The 24690-nt window shown below is 37.9% G+C and overlaps 2 protein-coding genes across 11 annotated transcripts in view; one reads left to right on the forward strand and one right to left on the reverse strand.

Annotated features, from left to right (window-relative positions):
- The window catches only part of LOC108265240 (cyclin-dependent kinase 17), a 51993-nt gene extending 33728 nt beyond the window's left edge, over positions 1-18265 (forward strand). For 3 of the 10 annotated variants that reach the window (XM_047155524.2, XM_017467374.3, XM_053680219.1), the window contains 9 exons: positions 174-297; positions 1932-2052; positions 6318-6415; positions 6575-6680; positions 6852-6894; positions 7025-7115; positions 7903-7980; positions 13950-14017; positions 15284-18265. In XM_047155524.2, coding sequence (XP_047011480.1) covers positions 174-297; positions 1932-2052; positions 6318-6415; positions 6575-6680; positions 6852-6894; positions 7025-7115; positions 7903-7980; positions 13950-14017; positions 15284-15334 — 780 coding nt within the window. In that variant the 3' untranslated portion in view covers positions 15335-18265. The other 7 variants (XM_047155527.2, XM_017467378.3, XM_047155525.2 and 4 more) reach the window with 6 other exon arrangements.
- A 4460-nt stretch (positions 18266-22725) lies between these two features.
- Positions 22726-24690, reverse strand: part of LOC108265174 (uncharacterized) — a 3618-nt gene continuing 1653 nt past the window's right edge. Inside the window, exon 2 of the mRNA XM_017467306.3 lies at positions 22726-24659. Coding sequence (XP_017322795.2) covers positions 23279-24634 — 1356 coding nt within the window. The 5' untranslated portion in view covers positions 24635-24659 and the 3' untranslated portion in view covers positions 22726-23278. The remainder of the gene's footprint in view (positions 24660-24690) is intronic.

A 24690-nucleotide genomic window follows, 5' to 3' on the forward strand; every position in this document is an offset into this window, starting at 1 on the left:
GAAGTAAGGGCTATCAGATATCAAGAGTGCTGGAACTTTTCTTAGCTCAGAACCAAATTGCTATAACAATATCAATCTGAAATTAAAAGAAAAGAAAAAATTGGAAATAAAAAGGTTTACATTAAACATCCGTGGATTCTTCTTTTTACTCCATCCTGATATCTGCTCTTCAGATCTTCCTCTTTCAGCTGTTGCGAGGACTAGCATATTGCCATCGCCGCAAGGTTCTACACAGAGACTTGAAACCCCAGAATCTTCTCATAAATGACAGGGGAGAGCTCAAGCTCGCTGATTTTGGTGAGTAAACTCTGTCCTGACAGTGCCAGAACACACACATGAATAAATACACACATTAATAAATACACATCCACATGCACTCACCCTCATACCACTCATACCCTCCGCTTTATAAGGAGCATTAGTACACTTGCACATTCACGTTGTTATCAATCAGCCAAACATGTAACCACAACACAGTGCAAAAGATCATGCAGATACAGGTCAAGAGCTTTAGTTAATGTTCACATCAAACATCAGAATGGGGAAAGAGTGTGATTTGAAAAGTGGTGCAAAAAAACATCTTGTGTGCAGAGGGTCTGCAGGCTTAAACAACTTGTTTATAAGAGAGATCAGAGGAGATTGATGAGACTGGTTTGAGCTATAGGAACTCAATTAATCACTCTTTACAACCGCGGTGAACAAAAAAGCATCTCAGCATGCAGGAAACATCAAACCCCATAAGGTTCCACTCCTGTCAGCCAAGAACAGGAATCTGAGGCCATCAAGGGCACAGGCTCACCCAAACTGGACAAAATAATTCTCCTGGTCTTTTTCCAGTCTTCAATTGTATCATTTCTGTGAGCCCGTGCCAACGATAGACTCAGATTCTTGTTCTTGGCTGATAGGAGTGGAACCTTATGGGGTTTTCTGCTGTTGTAGCCCATCCACCTCCAGGTTTGATGTTTTGTGCATGCTGAGATGGTTTTCTGCTCACCACAATGTAAAGAGTGATTATATGAGTTATTATATCGTTCCTGGCACCTTGAAACAATCTGGCCATTTTCCTCTGGCTTCTAATATCAGCAAGGCACTTTCACCCACAGAACTGTTGTTCAATTAACGGTTTTTGTTTTTCGCACCATTCCGTGTAAACTCAAGAGATTGTTGTGTGTGAAAATCCCAAGAGATCAGCAGTTTGTGAAACTTAAACCAGCCCATTTGGCACCAACAATGTCACAGAGATCACAATTTTTCTTGATTCTGATTTGTGAACCTTTTTTTTGGCATTGCACTGCTGACACGTGATAACTGCATGAATGTGCTGGTGTTCCTAATAAAGTGGATGGGGGGTAAATAATGCATAATTGTATAACATTATTTGTTTATATTTTTCTACGATATATTACAAATATTACATATATTGAGTTTGCTGTAGATAAATTACAGATAAACATAACTGTATTTAGAGACCTTAAGAGGATAAGGAGTATGGTCAATTTGAGTTTATTAGAGAGATCTTAGTGAAAGTATAACAATTGTCTACTGTGTTCCAGCTGGGCATCATCCTTCACATATTTTTCTTTGTATAATTTTCAAGTGTCAGTGTCTTTTAAAACTCCAAAGGACAAAAACAGTGTAATGCTAAATAGTTGTTGTGTTTTTTTTTTTTTTTTTTTTTTTTTTTTTTTTTTTTTATAACAATAATTATATATTGTGGGGTATGTTTTAACTATGTTTAAAGGGATTTAAAGTGAATTTCTTGAATTTCACAAACCTTTTGCTTTCCTCTAGGATGTGTTCAAAACACAACTATCTGTAAAGAATATTATTTCCAGTGCTATTTATTTCTGAGAAATGCTTTTTATTGCTATTCAGTATTATTTATTTCTAATAAATGCTTCACAGCTATATCATGAATTCTGTTGTTGCAGGTTTGGCTCGAGCCAAATCTGTACCTACTAAGACATATTCTAATGAAGTGGTCACACTCTGGTACAGACCACCGGACGTGTTACTAGGATCAACAGAGTACTCCACTCCTATTGACATGTGGTGAGATGCTTTCTCTCTCTCTCTCTCTCTCTCTCTCTCTCTCTCTCTCTCTCTCTCTCTCTCTCTCTCTCTCTCTCTCTCTCTCTCTCTCACACACACACACCTCACATACTGACTCCTGCAAAACGTGGAAGAGGGCTCGTATTCCTTTTAGTCCCTTATTTCTATGAGGGTAGGGATTATACAATGAGTCATAAACTTAAAGCAGATGGTTACAGATGGTTATATTTATAGCTAACAATGTCTGCATGTAGAGGACTTAGGCCACTGGGTGGAGTGTAGGATACAACTGTGTTTATGTATTTAGAGAGGCCTAAGCTATACTGAAATTACAGGGAGTACTGTCTATCATCTTGCTTGTGGAGATGCATGTGTCTGTGAATTTGTAGGTGCAATAGTTTTCCCACTCCTGCTTCACCTTTATATATATTCAGGTCCATAAGTATTTGGACAGTGACACAGTTTTTGTAGTTTTGCCTCTGTACACAACCACAATGCATTTGAATTGAAGCAATCAAGATGCGATTGAAGTGTAGAGTTTCAACTTTAATTCAAGCTGTTTAACAAAAATGTTGCATTAGCCATTTAGGAATTACAGCCATTTTGACTGAGCCCTTGCATTTTCACAGGCTCAAAAGTAATTGGACAATTGACTTGTAAGCAATTTCATGGCCAGGTGTGCCTTGTTTCCTCGTTATGACAAATTAAGGAAATAAAAGGTCTGAAGCTGATTCCAAGTGTTGAATTTGCATTTGATAGCTGTTCATGGGAACTCGCGATATGCGGTCCGAAGACGTGTCAATGTAAGTGAATCATTAGGCTGAAGAAGCAAAACAGACCTATCAGAGACATAGTGGAAACTTTAAGAGTGGCCAAACTAACAATTTGGTCCATTCTTAAAAAGAAGGAATGCACTGGTGACCTCAGCTACACCAAAAGGCCTGGAAGACCATGGAAGACAACTAAAGTGGATGATCGCAGAATTCTTTCCTTGGTGAAGAAAAACCCCTTCACAACATCTAGCCAAGTCAAGAACACTCTGGAGGAGGTAGGTGCATCATTTTCAGTCTACGATCAAGAGGCACCTTCATGAATGTAAATACAGAGAGTTTACCTCAAGATGCAAACCACTGGTAACACACAAGAACAGAAAGGCCTGATTAGACTTTGCTAAGAAAAAAAAAAAAAAAAAAGCCTGCCCAATTCTGGAACAAGACTCTTTGGACAGATTAAACCAAGACTGCCTTGTACCAGAATGATTGGAAGAGAAGATCCAAAGCATACCACATCAAGGAAACTCAGCATTTGATGATGTCCATGTGTTACAGACTTGAGTTCATCATTGACCGTAAAAGATATGCATCCAATTATTAAAAATAATCTTTATATTATAATTGCTAGTTTGTCTAATTACATTTGAGCCTGTGAAAATGGAGGTACTCTGTTAAAAAAAAAAAAAAAAAAAAAAAAAAAAAAAAAAAAAAAAGGCTATAATTCCTAAACAGTTAATGCTGAAAGTCTACACTTCAATCACATCTTGATTGCTTCATTTCAAATCCATTGTGGTGTTGTACAGTGGCAAAACTACAAAAAGTGCTAGTGTCCAAATACTTATGGACCTGACTGTAATAATCCAGTAGTATCTAAAATCAAATTATACTTGGTAACAAGTTTTATCTGTAATACCTCGATAGCTATGACTGTCGAGTGGTATGATCAGACAGTCTGGATCATGTGTCTGTTTAAAAGGCAACAATCATAAACTGATTATTATTGATTATAACGAATTATAATCAATTATTATTGAAAAAGGACAGCCAGCTGGTGTGTTAAAAAAAAAACTTATATTTTTAAACTGTGTAAATCGTTTAATAAGCTAGAAAGTAGGGGAGGGAGAGCTGACCAAAAAAAAAAAAAAATCATACCATGATTTTTTTTTTCTTCATTTTTCAGGCTGGCTCACAATCCACAATATGATCATGATTATATCTCATTTTTGCAGGTTACTGAACAGGCAACCAAACTAATTTCCATATTGATGAATATAGCTCTACAAGGAAACATACAGTGGTGCTTGAAAGTTTGTGAACCCTTTAGAAATTTCTAGATTTATGCATAAATATGACCTAAAACATCATCAAATTTTCCTAAAAGTAGCTGAAGAGAACCCAATTAAACAAATGAGACAAAAATATTATACCTGGTCATTTATTTATTGAGGGAAATGATTCGATATTACATATCTGAGAGTGGCAAAAGTATGTGAACCTTTGCTTTCAGTATCTGGTGTGACCTCCTTGTGCAGCAGTAACTGCAACTAAACGTTTCCGTTTCGTAACTGTTGATCAATCCTGCACATCAGCTTGGAGGTATTTTAGCCCATTCCTCAGTACAGAACAGCAACAGCTCTGGGGTGTTGGTGGGTTTCCTCACATGAACTATGGCTTCAGGTTTTTCCACAGCATACCTATTGGATTAAGGTCAGGACTTTGACTTGACCATTCCAGAACATTAAATTTATTCTTCTTTAACCATTCTTTGGTAGAATGACTTGTGTGTTTAGGGTCGCTGCATGACCCACTTTCTCTTGAGACTCTGTAAATGGACACATGTCCTGAGATTTTACTTTAGAATACACTGGAATAATTCAGAATTCATTGTTCCATCAATGATGGCAAGTTGTCCTGGCCCAGATGCAGCAAAACCGGCCCAAACCATGATTCTACCACCACCATGTTTCACAGATGGGATAAGGTTCTTATGCTGGAATGCAGTGTTTTCCTTTCTCAAACATAACCCTTCTCATTTAAACCAAAAATTCTATTTTGGTCTCATCAATTGACAAAATATTGTTCCAATAGCCTTCTGGCTTGTCCACATGATCATTAGCAAACTGCAGAGGGGCAACATTGTTTTTGGAGAGCAGTTTCTTTCTCCTTGCAACCCTGCCATGCACACCATTGATGTTCAGTGTTCTCCTGATGGTGGACTCGTGAACATTAACCTTAGCCGATGTGAGAGAGGCCTTTAGTTGCCAAGAAGTTACACTTGCGTCATTGTGACCTCCCAAACTATTACACATCATCCTCTTGGAGTGATCTTTGTTGGTTGATCACTCCTGGGGAGGGTAACAATCTGTACAAAATCTGTCTGACTGTGGATTGGTGGAGTCCAAACGTTTTAGAGATGGTTTTGTAACCTTTTCCAGCCTGATGAGCTTCAACAACTCTCTTTCTGAGGTCCTCAAAAATCTCCTTTGTTTATGCCATGATACATACCCACAAACGTGTGTTGTGAAGATCAGACTTTGATAGATCCCTGTTCTTTAAATAAAACAAGGTGCTCACTCACACCTGGTTATCCCGTTGATTAAAACACCTGACTCTAATTTCACCTTCAAATTAAACCGCTAATCCTAGCGGTTCACATAATTTTGCCAGTCACAGATATATAGTATTGGATCATTTTCAATAAATAAATGAACAAGTATAATATTTTTGTTTCATTTGTTTAATTGGGTTCTCTTTATCTACTTTTGGACTTGTATGAAAATCTGATGATGTTTAAGTCATTATTTATGCAGATATATAGAAAATTCTAAAGGGTTCACAAATTTTCAAGCACCACTGTAACCTCAAAGAAAGTAACCTCAAAATGCCTACCCTTGTTTGTTATTGGTTTGTTTGTGTCTGTCAGGAAGAAGGCAAACTGGTTTCACAAATAATGTAATGTCTAGTTCATAAAATAACTTTTATAGCATTTTCACTGACAGAATGCGTTCAGTATCACAGCACTTGTGATCCCTCTGTAAAGACATGGTGGAGATATTTTAATTGTTTACGGTCTAAAATCTTGAATTGCCTGTAATTCTGATACTTTTAATATAGTCCCTCTCTACGTCGTCATCATCATTCACCAATAAACAGATTCATTACAAATTTGGTCACACATTGATCAGAGGCTGCTAAATCAGATTGTATCAAATAACATTGTAGCAGACTCCATTGCATCATCAAAAATCACTTTATTACTCCAAAGAATCAAAACTGTAGTGTCTTAGCACATTCTGTGGTACCGTCAAATATGAAATTGTTGCTTTAAGAATCAAAATCATACCGTATAGTCCGGTTTACATTCCTATAAGCTTATGAATTCTTTTTCAAACATAGATACATAGATCATACTCGAAACCATGGTGCAAAACCATGCACTAAATCAAATGCCACCTCTTTCTGTCTCTCACATTCCTTAATTGTTGTGTATAGGGGGGTTGGCTGTATATTCTATGAGATGATAACAGGTCGGCCTCTGTTCCCTGGGTCTACAGTTGAGGATGAACTTCATCTCATATTTCGCATCCTAGGTAATAATTGCATTCATCTGTACATACGTCTGCTTCGATGAATGTGTTTATTATTTTGGGCATTGAATTTTATTGAGTATCCTATATTGCACAGCGCCATATGTGCTTGTGTGTGTGCGTGCGTGCCTGTGCTTGCTTAATTTTAACATTTGTCTCCAGGCACTCCTACTGAGGAGTCCTGGCCAGAGGTCAGTACCAGTGAAGAGTTCAGAAACTATAACTTCCCTCGATATCGCCCTGAACCTCTTGTCAATCATGCACCCAGGTGTGTGTCTTCATGCATGCATGAGATTTGTGAATTTTTGTAGTCAAATCATATACATACATTTTTATGTATACATCCGTGTGTGTGTGTGTGTGTGTGTGTGTGTGTGTGTGTGTGTGTACATGTGTATAATGTTGTTGCAATTTATGACCTTTGTGTCTTTGTTAACAGGATAGACAGTGATGGCAATGACTTAATTATGCAGTTCTTACAGGTCAGAAAGTCCAAACTATAATAATAAAAATAATAAGCATTTAATAAGTGATTAAATAGAAAGGTTTGATTTTGTGTGTGTGTGTGTGTGTGCGCGTGTGTGTGTGTGTGTGTGTGTGTGATTTATGTAGTTTGAGGCAAAGCAGCGTGTTTCAGCAGAAGAAGCTCTCAGGCATCCCTACTTCAAGAGTTTGGGGGAGCAAGTGCAGCATCTGTCTGACAGTAAGGACTAAATACTCAGTACTTAAGGACTAAATACATTTGAATGAATATGAATTCCCTGTTTTGTCATAAACTTTAAACATTATTTTCAACAGATTAACATACCTTTCAGAAATTAGATTTGAGGTATAACTCTGAAACATTCCAATTCTTGATTAAATTTACAGTATCAGACTTACTGAATAGGATATTAGTATACTTATATGGGGACTGATTTATATGCTCACCACAGTCTGTTTTCCAAAATATGTTTGTTTTTTTTTTTTTTCCGGAAAGGGCCGATGTGGCTCCTGCTTGGTTGGAATGAAAAGCTACACCCACACCAGCCCTTTCCAGATAAGATTGGACACCCCTGACTTAGATATTTGCATCACTTGTCTCTCTCGTTCCGTTGCACAGATAATGTTTTTAATGGTCGATAGTCTTGTCACTGGTTGCGTTCCAAACTGTAAACCAACACACTAAAATGATATTGTATCTAAAATGGATAGTACAATGGATAATATCACTGGTATTATATCCCATCAGGAGTAATCTGTAACAAAGTGTTTAGTATACATGGTTCTAAGTAAAATTGTTTTTTTAACTGAATAATTAATCATTTGGAGGTGGTCCAAACCCACATTTATTCTAAAATAAAGTTAATAACATTGCATTATATAGAAACCTGTAAAAGAGTTTAAGGTGAAACATAGCCTTTTTTGGAAAAGACAGAACTGTTTTCATATGCTTTTTTGGACGCTTTTGTCCAGTACAGTTTGGCGTTGACTCTGAAATTTCTCTCTAGCGTCCTCCATCTTCTCTGTGAAGGAAATCCAACTTCAGAAGGACCCAGGAAAACGTACAATAGCATACTCCGATTCAGGTGAGTTGGCCGGAATCTTGCAAAGATAAACTTAACCCTTGTTGTACCATTGACATGGACTGCTTTACATGGAAGAGGCATAGTACTGTGTGTGGCACTGGTATGACTGCAGCAGTATTGCTGAGGGTTTTTAAAGACCTGTTACTGCAGGGCTCAGAAACAGTCCACCCATCAAATCGATCCAGCCACCAGCATTCAGAAACGAACCCTGACACATGATGAGCTACAGTTGCCATCAAAATTATTCAACCCCCATTGCAAATCAAGTTTAATGTCAAAATTTACAGACTTTCAGCTGTTTGCAATGACCAAATCACACAAAGCAATTGAAATAGTTCAACACAACAGATGCTTCAAGTGGTTTCCCCAAATTCAACTGAAAATGCAACTTATAATGATTTCTCCAGTTTCAAAATTATTCAACCCCTTCATGGCAAGCCTCTTTAGTACTTTGTAGAGCACCCTTTTGCTGTTATGACCTGCTGCAAACGAGATGCACAGCTTCTGGCAGCGTTCCTGAGGAATCTTTGGCCCATTCCTCATGAGCAATGGGCTCCGGTTCAGTAATATTCTTGGTAGCATATATTAAATATGTACTATATAGATGATGTGTAGACCAGATATCAGAAGACTAAAGGGTACGTAGGAGGTAGTGGATTGAAACAAGAACAGTGACCGCACAACTGATAAGGTAAATATAGAATGATTTATATACAATTTCGAGTGAGTGAAATTAAACATGTACAGTACATATATAATACCCTAGGGTTCACCCTCTAAGTTAAGCCTAAGATAAAATATATACATACACGGAATATAACAAAAGTTAAATAAAATAAAATCACATCCAGAATTAAAATGTCTTATTCAATGTCTCTGCAATTTCTTTTACTCTGAATGAAGGCACTCCTCTAAAGTATTTTCATTTGTAGTCCTTTGCAGAAAAAACAAAATAATATAAAATAAAAATACCGTCCTTCAAGACACAGTGGTTCTGGTTGGTTGGCTCGCCATCAAACTGTTGAAAAATTGTTGTAAACTTCTTCCCATGGATTCAGAAAAACCTGACCTGTATAAACATTGTCAGAATAAAACAAAATGAAATCCATGTACAATACTTATACATATTACACACCATGGTTTAAGTATTTTAAATTCTAAATTCCAGCCAGTATCCTTTTTATACAATTAAAATAAAATACCATTTGTATTTAAATTCTGTCTGATTTTCTCAAACAACTCAAGCAAAATGGAGCAAAAGCTATGTGCATTGAAACACATAACTAACACTTGACATAGCTCACGTTTATACAATGCAATTTAACAATTTAATAACTCGGAAGTAATCTGACTCAAAACACTTTTGGAATTAAATTAGAATTGACATTATTTACATGGCTAAATGAGAGAGAAGAAAATAACCAAGTAATGCAACGTGCTGCGTCATAGCTATATTAGCTTAGCATAGCACTCCGCACTTAACAAACTCTAAACTTAACTCACCAAGTTTCACGTTAGATAAAACTACAAACCGAAGTTCCTCAGCACTCCAACTGGCAGTAGTATTGTTTCGACTTTTGGTTTCACTCTTTCAATCTGTTACTCCCTCGCCGACAGATGGCACTGCGGCATGGCTTTAGAGAGCGTGCATACACGAGACTGAACTCCAGTATACGGACACGTGCCTTTGTTTTGGTTTTGTTCCAGTATTGGTTGATGTTCGAGGGTGTTTCATAATTGGTTCCAGCTATCTGTACTCAAGTGTGATTATGTTGGTTATTTAAACCCCTCGTGTTGCTGTGCACTTCGCGCAGTATTATTCATATACGTTAATGTGATGGTGAATGCGTTACGCCTGCTAAGCGGTCTTATTTTCATGTCCTGTTTTCGTTCCATACCTAGACTTTAGTTCTATGTCTAACCTCTTTGATCTTGTCCAGTATAGACCGCGTTTCCTGTTTTGACTGCTGTTTGTAAATAAAGACGCTGATCTGCACCTGCTTCTGCCTTACCTCCCGTTTCGTAACACAAACAGTTCATTATAATATATAATTATAATTTAAGCTTTTTCTATTTTTATCTGTCTCCTTTTCTCTCCTTGCTTTGGCTGTATGTGCTGTCTGCGCAGTAAAAAAAAAAACCTCTCCCGCTGTCACCGGTCAATCAAGGCGGGATGTCCGTGTAGAATGGTGTTAATTGGTCGAAATCATCTACATGAAACATTTTAACTGGTTCAAATAACGTATTTGAAAGTATATTGGTTTACATTCTGATTTATTTTTAATGAATCTATATTGTTTTAAATTCGGTTTGAAATATTTACTTATATACATTTTCTAGTGGGCTACACCTGTTGCAACTGCCTTCTTCAAATCCCACCAGAGATTTTCTATGGGGTTCAAGTCAGGTGACTGTGATGGCCCTGTAGAATCTTCCAGGACAAGTTCTGCAACCAAGCCTTGGTGGAATTTGACGTATGCTTGGGATCATTGTACTGTTGGAAGGTCCAATGACGCCAAAGTTTCAGCTTCCTCACAGACGGCATGAAGTTTTCTCCTAGGATTTCCTGATACGTCAATGAATCCATCTTGCTTTCCACACGCTGCAGGTTTCCAGTGTCAGAGGATGCAAAGCAGCCCCAGAGCATCACCGAGCCACCACCATGCTTGACTGTGGACACAGTGTACTTTCTTCATTCTTCTTCCTCCAGACATACCACTGATCCATCGTGCCGAAAAGTTCCAGTTTTATTTAATCGCTCCACAAAACAGAATCCCAAAACTTCTGTGGCTTATTTGTATGATTTGAGCAGACTTTTCTTGTTCTTTTGGGTCACTAGTGGTTGTACGTCTTGGAGTTCTGGCATGGAAACCTTCTGCGTTTAGTACGCTCCATTCTGTGCTCACTGAAACCTCAGTGCCTGTTGCCACCATGTCTTTCTGCAGGTCTTTTGCAGTCACTCAAGGGTTTTTCACAACCTACCTTCTCAGAAATCTGGTTGCAGCCATTGATAGCTTCCTTTTTCTACCCTGTCCAGGTATTTCATATATTTTCTGCCCATTTCTGCCCCTAGCCAGTTCAGGTATTTCATGTGTTTCAGCTCAAGCAAACCTGGTGCAACTAATGAAGCCCTTGATTAGTTGCATCAGGTGTGCTTGAGACAACACCTGTTTTGCCTGTTTGTGCTGTTGCGAGGGATTCTATTCAGGGGGTTGAATAATTTTGAAACTGGAGATGTTATTATAAGTTGCATTTTCAGTTGAATTTGGGGAAAACCACTTGAAGTATTCATTGTGTTTAACTATTTCAACTGCTTTTGTATGATTTGTTCATTGCAAACAGCTGAGAGTCTAAATTTTGACAATAAACCTGATTTGCAATGGGAGTTGAATGATTTTGTTTGCAACTGTAGAGAACTACTGGCACAACGGTGCATAGAAAACAATGAGCCTTTTTTTAACTGTACTAACACAAAGTAGATGTGTATAATAAATTTGCCTGTAATTGTAAACAGGCCACACATGCACTACCATGTCACTGATACATCAGCCAAGTAATATCTATTCTGCAGTGGACTTGTGATTGTCCCTTTCTGTTCATGCAATTGACAAACTGTGCTTACAGTCAGTGGCTATATTCTTATAAAGTGACATACAGTGCATCCGGAAAGTATTCACAGCACTTCACTTTTCCCACATCTTGTTATGTTACAGCCTTATTCCAAAATGGATTAAATTAATTATTTTCCTCAAAATTCTACAAACAATACCCCATAATGACAACATGAAAGAAGTTTGTTTGAAATCTTTGCAAATATATTAAAAATAAAAAAACAAAAAAAAAAGCACATTTACATAAGTATTCACAACCTTTGCTCAATACTTTGTTGAAGCACCTTTGGCACCAGTTACAGCCTCAAGTCTTTTTGAGAATGATGCTACAAGCTTGGCACAGCTATTTTTGGGCAGTTTCTCCCATTCTTCTTTGTAGGACCTCTCAAACTCCATCAGGTTGGATGGGGAGTGTCGGTGCACAGCCATTTTCAGATCTCTCCAGAGATGTTCAATCAGGTTCAAGTCTGGGCTCTGGCTGGGTCACTTAAGGACATTCACAGCGTTGTCCTGTAGCCACTCCTTTGTTATCTTGGCTGTGTGCTTAGGGTCGTTGTCCTCTTGGAAGATGAATCTGAGGTCCAGAGCACTCTGGAGCAGGTTTTCATCAAGGATCACTCTGTACATTGCTGCATTCATCTTTTCCTTGATCCTGACTAGTCTCCCAGTTCCTGCCACTGAAAAACATCCCCACAGCATGATGCTGCCACCATGCTTCACTGTAGGGATGGTATTGGCCAGGTGATGAGTGGTGCCTGGTTTCCTCCAGACATGACGCTTGCCATTCAGGCCAAAGAGTTCAATCTTTGTTCAATCTTTGGTCTGTGAGTCCTTCGGGTGCCTTTTGGCAAACTCCAGGCGGCCTGTCATGTGCCTTTTACTGAGGAGTGGCTTCCATCTGGCCATTATACCATTCAGGCCTGATTGATGGAGTTCTGCAGCGATGGTTGTTCTTCTGGAAGGTTCTCCTCTCTCCACAGAGACATGCTGGAGCTCTGTCAGAGTGACCATCAGGTTTTTGGTCACCTTCCTGACTAAGGCCCTTCTCCCCCGATCGCTCAGTTTGGCCGGGTGGCCAGCTCTAGGAAGAGTCCTGCTGGTTCCAGACTTCTTCCATTTACGGATGATGGAAGCCACTGTGCTCATTGGGACCTTCAATGCTGCAGAAATTTTTCTGTACCCTTCCCCAGATATGTGCCTCAATACAATCCTGTCTCAGAGGTCTCCAGTCAATTCCTTGGACTTCATGGCTTGGTTTGTGCTTTGACATGCATTGTTAACTGTGGGACCTTATATAGACAGGTGTGTGCCTTTCCAAATCATGTCCAATCAACTGAATTTACAACAGGTGGACTCCAATCAAGTTGTAGAAACATCTCAAGGATGATCAGTGGAAACAGGATGCACCTGAGCTCAATTTTGAGTGTCATGGCAAAGGCTGTCAATACTTATGTAAATGTTTTTTTTGTTTGTTTTTTTAAAATAAATTTGCAAAGATTTCAAACAAACTTTTTTCATGTTGTCATTATGAGGGGTGAGGGGTGGGGGGGTATTGTAGAATTTTGAGTGAATTTAATGCATTTTGGTCCATTTTGGAGTAAGGCTGTAACATAACAAAATGTGGGAAAAATGAAGCGCTGTGAATACTTTCCGAATGCACTGTATATAATAGGTGAACCAAATGAAATAGCCAATGAGTGTATCTAAAAGGTAGTACCTAATAAACTGGTGTGTGTGTGTGTGTGTGTGTGTGTGCGTGCCTGTTTGCCTGTGAACTGTACTTGTATGTGAAACTAAATGGACAGTTAAACCATATGAATTAAAATTTAATGAAATGTACAGCCCTATTTGCTGCATTCAATTTGTGTTTTATGCACACAATAACTTCCTCTATGGCAGTTGAACGTCATTATTATTTTTGTGGAAGTTAGGTGATCTAAGTATGTACAGAGTTCAATGGATATTGAGCATATAAAAAGATTAGACTATGTTGTTTTCACATTTCTGAGTCCATGAGGGTGCGTTAAAAATGGCTGGACTATAGTGTAGTCTTTAAAAAATTTTGAATAAAGTGTCTGTACAACTGGATTTCAATAGACATGCTTTTATGACAAAACATTCATCTGGCTCTTATTGTGTACATCTGTCATCTTCTGTGAAAGACTCTGTCTCAATGTTTTCCTGTCTTTCATGTTTGTCTCTCTCACTTTTAATTTTTTTTAAATAATATTTGGCTTTGCCTTTTCACGCTGTCCATTCCTCCTTTAAAAAAAAAAAAAAAAAAAAAAACCATGCCCAACTTACCCCCTTTAAGCAATGCCCCAAAAGATGGCTCCCATGCGTTTGGAATATTTGCAGAGAGAAGGAGCAAAACTGAATCCAGCCCCCTCTTCCCCCTCTACGGGCTGACTCATTATACCACTCTGGTAACTAAACACTCTCCTTTCTTCCTGTCTATTACACCCTAGTGTTTTGTCTTTGTCATAATTGTAAATGATTAAAACCCTTAATTGTCCTGTTTTCTCTGTCCATATTTTGCTAACACTGGTCAGTCTGTCCTTTTTTCTTTTTCCACATCTCAAGATTGACAGTTAAGTAAATATTCTCTTTCAGGTGTTCATACACACATTTTCTTTTGTATCTAAAAAGTCAGGGACAGTATAAGCACAACATGGCAACAAATTTTTTGTTAATTTTTGTGCAGATAATTATGTATGGCTAACATTTTATGATGGCTCGTTGTGCATTTCTTAATATTGTTGTTGTTAAATATATATCTATACTTTAATCTAGACCTAAGTTACACAATTAAAACAATTCCTTTTACACCGCTGGAAGCAGGGCGAGATGGGCCGCAAGGTGGCATCAGATTCCTTTACTTTCAGTCTAGCACTGTAGTTATTAGTACGTTTTAAGGTATCAAGGTAAATAACATCTTTTCGCTTAATAATTAATAAATCATTAATTGTAATTATGTTGTGTACGAATAATTACTAACCCTAAAATAAAATTACACAAAAATGAAAGGTTATATTTTATCAATCCTTTGTAGCATTTTTTCCCCCCTTTGGAATAGTGTTCATTCTTAGCAGCAAAGGTTACTAATGAATTAATATTAATTATATGGAAGTGTTAAAAGGAAAGGTAGTAGCTCACAAATTATGAAGTTGTCATGAATTAGCAAAAAAGGTTTTAGTGTTCCAAAGCTTAATGGTATGTTATGCCCCGGAGACAAAAATATTTACCATTTTTACAGTGCAATATGATATCTGTAGATTAATCCAGAACAATACTTTATTGTATATAATGTAAATATGTTGCTTCTAGGCTTCCTTTTAAATACAAGATCCAGAAGTCTTTCCTAATTAACCAGCTTTGTGTTACCAGGTATTGTAGTTATAGAAAATAGTATTTTCTGTTATACATTTTACTTTTGTGGTCTTGCCTTATACAGTTTGAGTGGTAGCTCCATGCATATGTTTGAAAGAGAAATAAAGAAACTAATTTCTAATGACCTGTACAACAACAGAGCAGTCGAACGTGAATGTTATCAGAAATATTCATTCTTTCTTTTTCAAACAAAACTGTCTTCATATTTCTCTCCTCCACCTCTCTCTCTCTCTCTCTCTCTCTCTCTCTCTCTCTCTCTCTCTCTCTCTCTCTCTCCCTCTCTCCCTCTCTCCCTCTCTCAGCTCAGGGGAAGGCCCGTCGACAGAGTGTATTGTTTTAGAAATGGGTCCTAACTGATGACATCACTCCTAATGCACAAACAGAATACTTTACCCCACCACAACAAAGGAGGAAGAACCTGAAACCTCTAACCACACGAAGGAGGAAAAAGACATTTACAGACATTTGATCTGAGGAAATCTTCAATACACAGTCAAGAAATAGAATTGCAATAGATGGAATAGCTTCACTCATAACACACGTACAACTTGTGAAGGAATATGAGAACCATCTACAGCTGCTCATAAGGATACATACGTTTATTCTTATAATCGTAGAGACTGATATAAAGGAAGAGGAGACAAATCAAGAACACTAATATTACCCAGATGGGATAGTAATATACTTTAATCCAGGTCATGCTGCGTAGCCCGCATTCGTTTATATAAACCTTGGCAGTATACCTCATTCCTCTCAGTGCATCCAGTATTCATTTACCCATCTGGTTGTCCTTGTTAGTGTGTATATTGGCATGCTGGAAAGATTAGTTGGGAGTCTCTTGTGTGTGTATAGTTGCATTATGTTTAAATATTGCTGTTTAGTATTTTCAGTAACCCTTAAGAAACTCTCCATGCCTACATGACACACACTGCTGTGCTGGTACGAACTGTGGTTTCAAATAACCATGGCACCTTACACTAGTTAAGCTCAGGCTGTCTTCAGTAAATTCATAATTAACTAATGACTTTGGAGGACTCGAAGCTGAATGAAGATATCGACATGACACTGAATTACACAGTGCATGATCAGCAATGCTGTCCTTATAGTGTGCACTACATGACAATTCTGAACACTTCAGAGCTGTTTTGGATGCTGTCCAAACAGGAAGGGGTATTAAAAGACTGAAGAGTATTATGCTACTTCAAAGTTCTCACTAGATGAAGAGTACTCATTGTGGGTAAGCAGTTAGACTTGCCCTGTGTTGTGTATAATTATTAACTATTTTATCCTTTCTCTCAGCTCACATTATCCGATTCTTCTCCATGTCTTATACTGTGCCCTCCATAATTATATGGACCCTTCATGGAAATGAGTAGAAATGAATATATAAAAAGAATAACACATGCAATAAGTGATTTTTTGAGCTCAAACATGCAGGGATAATTTGTATGTTTTTTTGGTTTTGTTTTTTCCCCCGTCAAACTCAGTTTTAAGTAGGGCATATTTTTATATAAAATGCTACTTTCAAAATGATCAGCATCCTTAAAGTTAATAGTCTGTGACAACAAATAACAGCCCTGGGTCTTTTCTTGTAATATCCTACAAGGTTGGAGACACTTTAAGAGGGATGTTGGTTCACTCCTCCTTGCAAAACAAACTAAGCTCCCTTATATTCTATACAGGTCTTCAGTAGGGTTCAAATCCAGAGACTGACATGTTCATTGCAAAACAATGGTTTTGTCTATCTTGTGTTAATTTGGAAATATGTTAGGCCAGGTCTGATTGTCCTGGCAGAGGCAGTCAGGGGTTGCGCTGCAATATCCTGGTACCTAGCAGAATTCACAATGCCACACAGACCCCAATGCATCAATGATCCACTGCCATATTGGATCAGATGCTCAGACAGTACATCAGATGCTTTTCATTGTTTGTGGTCGCCTTTTGTTAGCAAACGTGCTGATTGTATGCATGACCAAAACATTTTGGTCTCATCTGACCATAACCCACCATGACACACCATGCCGGTCATAGTTCTAATGACACTTGGTAAAGTTTGGATAATCATTTTTGTTAGATTGTCTCAGAAAGGGCTTCTTTCTTGCAATTCTTCCAAACAGCTCAGTATGAAAGTAGTGTTTAACAGTTGACTTTCAAATTTGACAATCAAAGGATTTCTAAAACTGTGATATTTGAGCTGTTTTTTTCACCATCCTCCTCTTAATGTGCACATGGGTCCAGTTCCTAGTAAATTTCACAGCAAATTTCCAGCTGTGTCAGACATATAAACTTTGTTACAGTCCTAATAAGGCTTAAAGGTAATTTTTAAAAATTGCTTATGCATTTTTTTTTTTTTATCCATTACCTGATTTGTGCAGTACCAGGTCTCTTTTGTGCTGAAAGTTATTTGGTTTTTCCTATGGTAATGCAAAGTTATATTTATACACAGGGAAACAGAACATGGCAAAAACAGAGAGTCAGTACTTTTTGATTTTTGAGAGAAAATACTTTTAATAAGAAAGTAAGTCTACCCAATTTTGTTTCTCATTGTTTGAGTAGAACATTTTAGTTTATATTTTCTACAATCATTTTTGCTCATTTTTTTTTTTTAAATTGATGGGGTCAATAATTCTGGTGGGCACTGTAACTTCCCCATGGGTGCTGGGAGTCCAGTTATCCCAATACCATCATTGCACATATATAATCGATCGTTTATTTATTCAGGTTAGTGCAATTGAAATGAAAAACTTTTTTTCCCCCCCAGTATTCACAAGTACCAATATCATAAAGGTTCAGGAGCCCTGAACACTACAGGGGGCAGCTGACAGTTCAGATGATCTTAACAATATAGTGTTTTGGGGGAACTGCCCAGATTGCCCAGGCAAGCATTTCTACTGAGAGTTATGTGCACTGGTAAAACACTGCTCAGTTGGTTAGCATAGCCAACATTACGTTTGACGTAATTGTGGGGTTTTTTTTTTTTGTTGTTGTTTTTTTCCCCTTTAGTGCTTCTTACATTACTTTTTTTTCTCTCTTGCAATACTAAAGAAATGAATACATTACTAAAAATGCACAGAACGTTCGGCTGCCTTACATGCTCGGCCAAAAATAACGAATAATTTGGACTTGGCCAAATGAGTAATAATGTGGAATATTTTGACTGAGTATGTCTCACTGTTGTTGTTTTTTTCTGCTGTTTGTTTATATCCTTTTAAGTCAAATTAGACTATGACAGCAATACAGTTGCATCGCTTAATAAATAATTTAACCAAGCACTGTTAATGGTACAGTAGTTATACAGTAATTTTATGTTGCAAAGGATTTTGCTGAATGCAAAAGAGTTTATGGCTTTACCTTTCTGTTCTGTTTTGTTTTTCAAAACATTGAAAAACATTGGTTTTCTAATTCAGTTTCACTGATAAGAATAAAATTGCATCACCATAATTTATGCAACAATCCAGACAATTTGGCAAATCCTGGTATTGGTACTTGCATAATAATGAATGCAAACATTAGATTGAGGAAACAACTAAACAAGCTTTACAAGTTTCCAACTTTAAACGTTTGTTGCCAATCAAAGCAACATGGATGGAGCCAAATGCATGCAAATTGTCAAATAGAACCTGTTCCAATCATCCAGACATCCGTATTTCGGGTAAAAATATATGCTTCAACAGGACAATGAGCCAAAGCAACAAGGCAAAAACGACAAAAGAATGGGTTGAAAATAAGAAGGTGTGCATCTTGGAATGGTTAAATCAAAGTCCAGACTTAAATCCAGCCATGATCTGAAAATTGCTGTCTACCAAAATTCTCCATTTAATTTGAGTTGGAGAAAATTTGTATTGAGGGATGGAAAATGCCAAAAATCTAATTGTCCAAAGCTTATAGAGACACATCTGAGTCAACTCAAATCTGTGATCACTGCAAAATCTCAATTCACCCTGCCCTGGTGAATACTTATCAATTAAGCAGTTTTTAGGGTTTTTTATTTTATTTTTCAAATACTGCAGACATATGAAGAATTTATTTAATTTTATTTCTGTAGAGAGTTTATTTACTGTAGGACCAGTAAAAAAAAAAAAAAAACACACACACACACACTCTATGTTTAAATTAGCTGCTTCAATACAGCAATGTGGATGGATGTGTACTTCCTGGGAACAGGGTATATGGTGCTTCTCTTGTTAGTACTTTTGTGTTTGTCTACTGAGAGATTTTTGGGAATGAACAAGGACATATATACCATGTTTTGCTTACTTTACCTTTTGCTAATGGCAGAAAAAATGGTTTGTTTTCTCAAATGATTTGTTAGAACAACTTGCATTCCGTCTGTGGATTAAACTGCATTGGCAAATCATATAAACCACTCAGCTTCAAGACAGTTGTTTATCATTGCCACGCTAAGAGGAACAGAATTCATCTGCTTTTGTATAAAATTTCTCAGTTTCAACTATGAACCCCCACCATGGCTTCTTTAAAATGGGTATCATTAAAATAATTATATCAGATTATTGATATTGATATTGGTCACAGGCAGGGGCGTTAGCTGGACTGTTAATAATCCGGGGCTGAGCCCAGATTCTACTCCATGCTTTTTTTCCCAGCTGAGATAGTAGCCTAAAGTTTTGTTTTATGGAAGCTGTGGTAAATTAACTGCCAATGTAGGACATGATCGGAAAAAGTTGGATTTATCATAAAACTTGCCTCGTGTTATCACTGTTTGTAGGATTACCAGACCAATAAAATATAAAACTCCTCTAACTAGGCTAGTTTGGTGTTGCTAGCCAAGGGGAGGCACAACTAAGCCATCACTGTATGGGTTTATCTGCTACAGTATAGTGCCATACAAAGTACATTATTTTTTCTTATGCTCTGCTCATATGTTTACGTAAACTGCAACTCATATACACATTTACACACCTTGTTTTACTGCTTCAGTTTCAACCCCCTTACTGGTTTAAAAAAATATGTACAGTATCTCACAAAAGTGAGTACACCCCTCACATTTTTGTAAATATTTGATCATATCTTTTCATGTGACAACACTGAAGAAATGACACTTTGCTACAATGTAAAGTAGTGAGTGTACAGCTTGTGTAACAGTGTAAATTTGCTGTCCCCTCAAAATAACTCAACACACAGCCATTAATGTCTAAACCGCTGGCAACAAAAGTGAGTACCTCGTAGTGGTCACTGGAAGTTCAACATGGCATCTCATGGCAAAGAACTCTCTGAGGATCTGAAAAAAAGAATTGTTGCTCTACATAAAGATGGCCTAGGCTATAAGAAGATTGCCAAGACCCTGACACTGAGCTGCAGCATGGTGGCCAAGACCATACAGCGGTTTAACAGGACAGGTTCCACTCAGAACAGGCCTCTCCATGGTCGACCAAAGAAGTTGAGTGCACGTGTTCAGCGTCATAACCAGAGGTTGTCTTTGGGAAATAGAGGTATGAGTGCTGCCAGCATTGCTGCAGAGGTTGAAGGGGTGGGGGGTCAGCCTGTCAGTGCTCAGACCATACGCCACACACTGCATCAAATTGGTCTGCATGGCTGTCGTCCCAGAAGGAAGCCTCTTCTAAAGATCATTCACAAGAAAGCCCGCAAACATTTTGCTGAAGACAAGCAGACTAAGGACATGGATTACTGGAACCATGTCCTGTGGTCTGATGATACCAAGATAAATTTATTTGGTTCAGATGGTGTCAAGCATGTGTGGCGGCAAGCAGGTGAGGAGTACAAAGACCAGTGTGTGTTGCCCACAGTCAAGCATGGTGGTGGGAGTGTCATGGTCTGGGGCTGCATGAGTGCTGCCAGCACTGGGGAGCTACAGTTAATTGAGGGAACCATGAATGCCAACATGTACTGTGACATACTGAAGCAGAGCATGATCAGTAAGCAGTATTCCAGCATGATAATGACCCCAAACACACCTCCAAGACGACCACTGCCTTGCTAAAGAAGCTGAGGGTGAAGGTGATGGACTGGCCAAGCATGTCTCCAGACCTAAACCCTATTGAGCATCTGTGGGGCATCCTCAAATGGAAGGTGGAGGAGCACAAGATCTCTAACATCCACCAGCTCCGTGATGTCATCATGGAGGAATGGAAGAGGACTCCAGTGGCAACCTGTGAAGCTCTGGTGAACTCCATGCCCAAGAGGGTTAAGGCAGCACTGGAAAATAATGGTGGCCACACAAAATATTGACACTTTGGGGTCCAGTTTGGACATTTTCACTTAGGGGTGTACTCACTTTTGTTGCCAGCGTTTTAGACATTAATGGCTGTGTGTTGAGTTATTTTGAGGGGACAGCAAATTTACACTGTTACACAAGGTGTACACTCACTACTTTACATTGTAGCAAAGTTTCATTTCTTCAGTGTTGTCACATGAAAAGATATAATCAAATATTTACAAAAATGTGAGGGGTGTAGTCACTTTTATCAGATACTGTATATCAATTTTTCCTCACACTGACTGTGAGCTAGCTTTTGGCAGAATTGAGAACGGTCAGCCAATTGGCAGTGAATGTTTGCACCTTATGTAATAGTTGTGTACAAGTCCCTCAGTTGTCCTCAGTGTGAAAAGATGGATCTCAACATCATATAGCTACTGTTGGAAAGGGCTCAAATATGCAGAATATGCTGGAAAAGCAAAGAATGTGCAGGACCTGGAGGATTTTTCTGAAGAACTGCTCAGGACAAACAACTGGCTCATGAACAACTATCACTAAACAAAAAAAACGTGGAGCATCCAGGTAACGACACACAGTATTAAGAATCAAGGGTATGTATGTAAACTACTGAAATTTTATAAATTCAGCTATTATCTTGTCTTGTGGACTATATGTAAACATCTGTTATGTGAAATATCTTATTCAGGACAGTACTAAATATTTTTTTCAAAATGGGATTTTTATGATCCCTCTTATTTTGTTAACAGTATTAAGATTTAGAAGATTCTGAAAGGGGTATACAAACTTTTGGGCACAACTGTATATTATTTACATTCATGTCTCTAAGTATTTGGACAGTGAAAAAATTGATAATTTTTGTAATTTTGCGTCAGTGTGTACAACACCACAATGGATTCGAAAGGAAGGAATCAAGATGTGATTGAAGTGTAGACTTTCCGCTTTAATTTAAGGGGTTTAACAGACATATTGTAATATAATGAATATAACAAAATGCTGAGTTTCCTCCCTTGAGATGCTTTGCCAGGCCTTTACTGCAGCTGCCTTCAGTTGCTGCTTGTTTGTGGGTCTTTCTGCCTTTAGCTTTGTCTTCAGTAAGTGAAAAGCATGCTCAATTGGGTTGAGGTCATCAGACATTTAAAAACATTAAATTTCTTTACCTTAAGAGGCTCCTGGATTGCTTTTGCAGTATTTTTTGGTCATTATCCATCTGTACTATGAAGCACCGTCATATCAGTTTTGTAGCATTTGACTGAATCTGAGCAGAAACTATAGCTCTATAGTCTTCAGAATTCAGCCTGCTACTTCTATCAACGGTCACATCATCAACAAACAACAGTGACACAGTTCCTTTGGCAACCATACATGCCCATGCCATAACACTATCTCCACATGTTTGACAGATGATGAGCCCTTCCTTTCCTTCTCTATACTCTTCTCTTCCCATAATTCTGGTACAAGTTAATCTTGCATCAGAACTGGACAGGTTTTTTATTTATTTATTTTTTTTATTTATTTATTTTTTAAATAGAGGTTTCTTTAGCAAGTTTAATCTGTGCTATCTGTACTGGAGTGTTACCAGTGATTTGCATCTTGAGGTAAACCGTCTGTATTTACATTCATGTAGGTGTCTCTTGAGTGTTCCCGACTTGAACACTCCTTGAACACTCCTTCTTGATTTGCCCACTCCTAAAGTTTGTGCTTTCTCTGTTTGGTCTGTTATTTATTTATTTATTTATTTATTTATTTATTTATTTTTGTAGCCTAATGATGGCCCATTTCCCTTGCATCAACACATCTTGGACTACATATTGAGAGTGCCAATAAACCGCTACCAAGTACAAATTCAACACTTGGAATCAACTCCAGACCTTTCTTTGATTTGAAATAACAAGTAAACAGGCCACATTTGGCCAGGAAACTGATTATCAGTCAATTGTCCAATTACTTTTGAGCCTATGAAAATGTTAAAGTTAAAAACAGATAAGTTTATTGGTTCTTACAACCTTTTAATGAAATTCAACAAATTCATTCACTTGCTAGAGTTCTGGTGATTTTTCTTTTCAGAGCACAAAATCAATAATAAAAAAAAACAAGCCCTGTATCACTCTGGACTTCTCAACAAACCTGATAATTGCAGGGCCCTATCCACATTTGGTATCAGTTCTTGCTCAAAGTCCCACACTCTTGTGTCAACAAATAATTGCTCTTTGGTAAGTCTCCCCTGTAGTGGTGTTCTCACGTGAATGATCCGACACGCATCGAAAGGAACCCGATAGACCTGTCCAGTGTGTTTCAGGCTGGAATGCACTGAAGTTTGCATCATGTTCCTAGGATTGATGATCATCTTTGTGGGGTTGAAGCTGTTCTTTCTGTCTGGTTCTCTGTAAATGTGTTCCATAATATTGATACCAGGAATATTTTTCCATTCTGGTCGGTGAAACTTGCCAATTTCTTCAAACTGTGTCTTGGGAAAAATGTGGTTCTCTATGAGAAATACTGTTACGTATTTGTGCTCCTGTTGCAGCGCCTCCATCAGTAATGCAAGGTTAGCATACTTATAGGGCATGATGATCTCATCAATGTCATTCAACAGGACATATTTGGACTGATACATCTGTCTATAAATGCACTCATTTAGTGTTACCAACTGGCCATAGTAATGGAGGTCCCCTTTATGCAGTGTGGCATCCCATCCTGCAGATGGATTAAGGAACTGGTCAATAGGCCACGGCACAATCTCTAGAATTCCTTCTTTCTTATAGTGCTGTAGGAGTTTGTCCAAGTCAGAACCACAGCTGGTGTTGTAGATTATGACTTGTTGTACACCAAGAAGCTTGTACATCTCCATGCTTTGAGCAAACTGCAGAACATTATTATAGTCCCCAAAAAGGTTTGAGATACAGATGGTGAAGTTGTACTTGAATAATTCATAATTCACTCTGTTCTTTACTGGCAGGAAGTCTAGGTTATTAATGTCTGAGACTTTATCAGCTGCATCAACTGAAATTGCAATGTGCGTCGCTTTTTGGGTGTGTTTGCCATGGCACATCACATCTGAAGCACCAAATTTGAAGCCAAAATGATCTCTGTGTATCTTAATTGTAGCTTTAGTAAACTCGCAAGCTTTGCCATTGTTGCAGTAGAGGCAATAAAGTGGCTGCATACTGTTTCTTTTGATTATGCTGATAACTCGAATAGCTTTATTGAGCCTGTGATCAATGAATGCAGACACCGCAAAATGGCTTGAGTTTTTAATGGGGATTATGGACCTCATAGACATGGGGGTATTGTGTGTATCCAAACTATTGCTTATAGATGATTGTGTGCCCTCAGATAGATTTCCAGTGCTGTAATCAGCAGTATGCCCGAAAATATGCTTCCATTTTGAAATCAAGGTAACAGTTAGAACACCAAAAATGATAAGCAAAATAAAAAGCTTCATCTTTGCTTTTGGCATTTTAAGACATCATCCAATTTCACCCCTGTAGATTTAAACAAAACAATTATTAATAC

Source organism: Ictalurus punctatus, chromosome 5 (assembly GCF_001660625.3).
Source record: "Ictalurus punctatus breed USDA103 chromosome 5, Coco_2.0, whole genome shotgun sequence".
NCBI lineage: Eukaryota > Metazoa > Chordata > Actinopteri > Siluriformes > Ictaluridae > Ictalurus > Ictalurus punctatus.